The sequence below is a fragment of the Musca domestica genome, unplaced genomic scaffold, assembly GCF_030504385.1.
Source record: "Musca domestica strain aabys unplaced genomic scaffold, Musca_domestica.polishedcontigs.V.1.1 6, whole genome shotgun sequence".
In the NCBI taxonomy this organism is placed as follows: Eukaryota; Metazoa; Arthropoda; class Insecta; order Diptera; family Muscidae; genus Musca; species Musca domestica.
The window spans coordinates 744,865-746,081 of record NW_026712363.1 but is presented as its reverse complement, the minus strand read 5'-3'; the positions used below and the strand labels follow the sequence as shown (position 1 = coordinate 746,081).

Below are 1,217 nucleotides of genomic sequence, written 5' to 3'. Positions count from 1 at the left end.
AATGTCAGTTGTGAAGACAAACTTTGGTAATCGGAACCGTAGCAGGATAGAGAACAGTTCGCTTTGCACAGTTGGTCCTGTGTACATAATGTCATTTAACGAATGACCCGATGACGTTTTCGCGGATGCATCAAATACCACCTTTATTTTGTCGTGGTACTATCTGGTTTAAGCACACAGTGATGCGGAATGAATTATTTAGGGTTCGACACTATATTCACGTCAATTTTCTGCATGTGTCCTAGCATTTCATATTCCTTCATGAACTTGATGTATTGCATGCGGATATCATCCTTCTGAAGAAGCCGACGTTCAAGACTCATGGACCGGTTATACGCCATCGCATGAAATTTTCACAATGTTGTTGGAGATTCTTGGAAAGGAAAACTAACAATGAATCTACCGTTCTGATCCGTTTGGACATGCTGATTATAATGAGACTCGCAGCGGGTTTCCAGTGGAGACATTACCCTTTCTGTTGATGCTACTTCCTCGAGTTTCCATAACTTCTCAATTGATTGTGCCAGTGAAGTTTCACTACCGAAAATTGCACATGTTAGCGCTGCTGATGTGACGTTCGTTGATGATTGTTCTATTAAGCCGCCTACAATCCAGCCAAGCGCAGTATTCTGCAGAATTGGTTGATTATTATTCAGTTTTATTGTACCCGGTTGCATTAGGCTGAAGTAAAACTCCGCCCCGAGTAGGATGTCAATTTTTCCTTGTATGTTAAAATTTGGATCCGCCAATTTAATGCTCGTTGGAATCTGCCAGTTAGATATGTCCAAATCGTGATTCGGTTGTGCAGGTATAATCGTTGGTAAAACAAATGCTTCCAAATAAGATGAAAATCCAGAATTGTTAGACAACATTTGCATGTTCACACGATGATAAGCCTTCTTCTGGATTTTTCCAACTCCGTCAATAGACAAAGAGGTCTCTGTTGTTGCAATTGATAACCTTTTAATCAGCCGTTCTGTAACAATATTTACTTGTGAACCGGAATCAAGCACAGCTCTGAACTCGCCTGACATACCATTTGCAGCTTTTATGGTGACTCTCGCAGTGGCAGAAATTACGTTCTTCTGATCTTCTGCTGATGCCGAAGAAATTACAACAGTATTGACTGGTGTATGATTGCTACTTGTGGTTGACGTTCGATTTAAGCCTGTTGATGGTGATTGAGATCTCCTTGATAAATGTAATAATGTATTGTG

General features: G+C 40.5%; 1 protein-coding gene across 1 annotated transcript; it reads right to left on the bottom strand.

The window, feature by feature from the left end:
• Positions 1–353: 353 nt before the first annotated feature.
• Positions 354–878, bottom strand: LOC131805712 (uncharacterized). Its single transcript, XM_059129255.1, has one exon. The coding sequence runs from the start codon at positions 876–878 to the stop codon at positions 354–356; it is 525 nt and encodes a 174-aa protein (XP_058985238.1).
• Between the last annotated feature and the right edge of the window lie 339 nt (positions 879–1,217).

Excerpts from the sequence above, each read along its gene's own strand:
- LOC131805712 (XM_059129255.1), bottom strand. The coding sequence starts at position 878 with ATGCAAATGTTGTCTAACAATTCTGGATTTTCATCTTATTTGGAAGCA.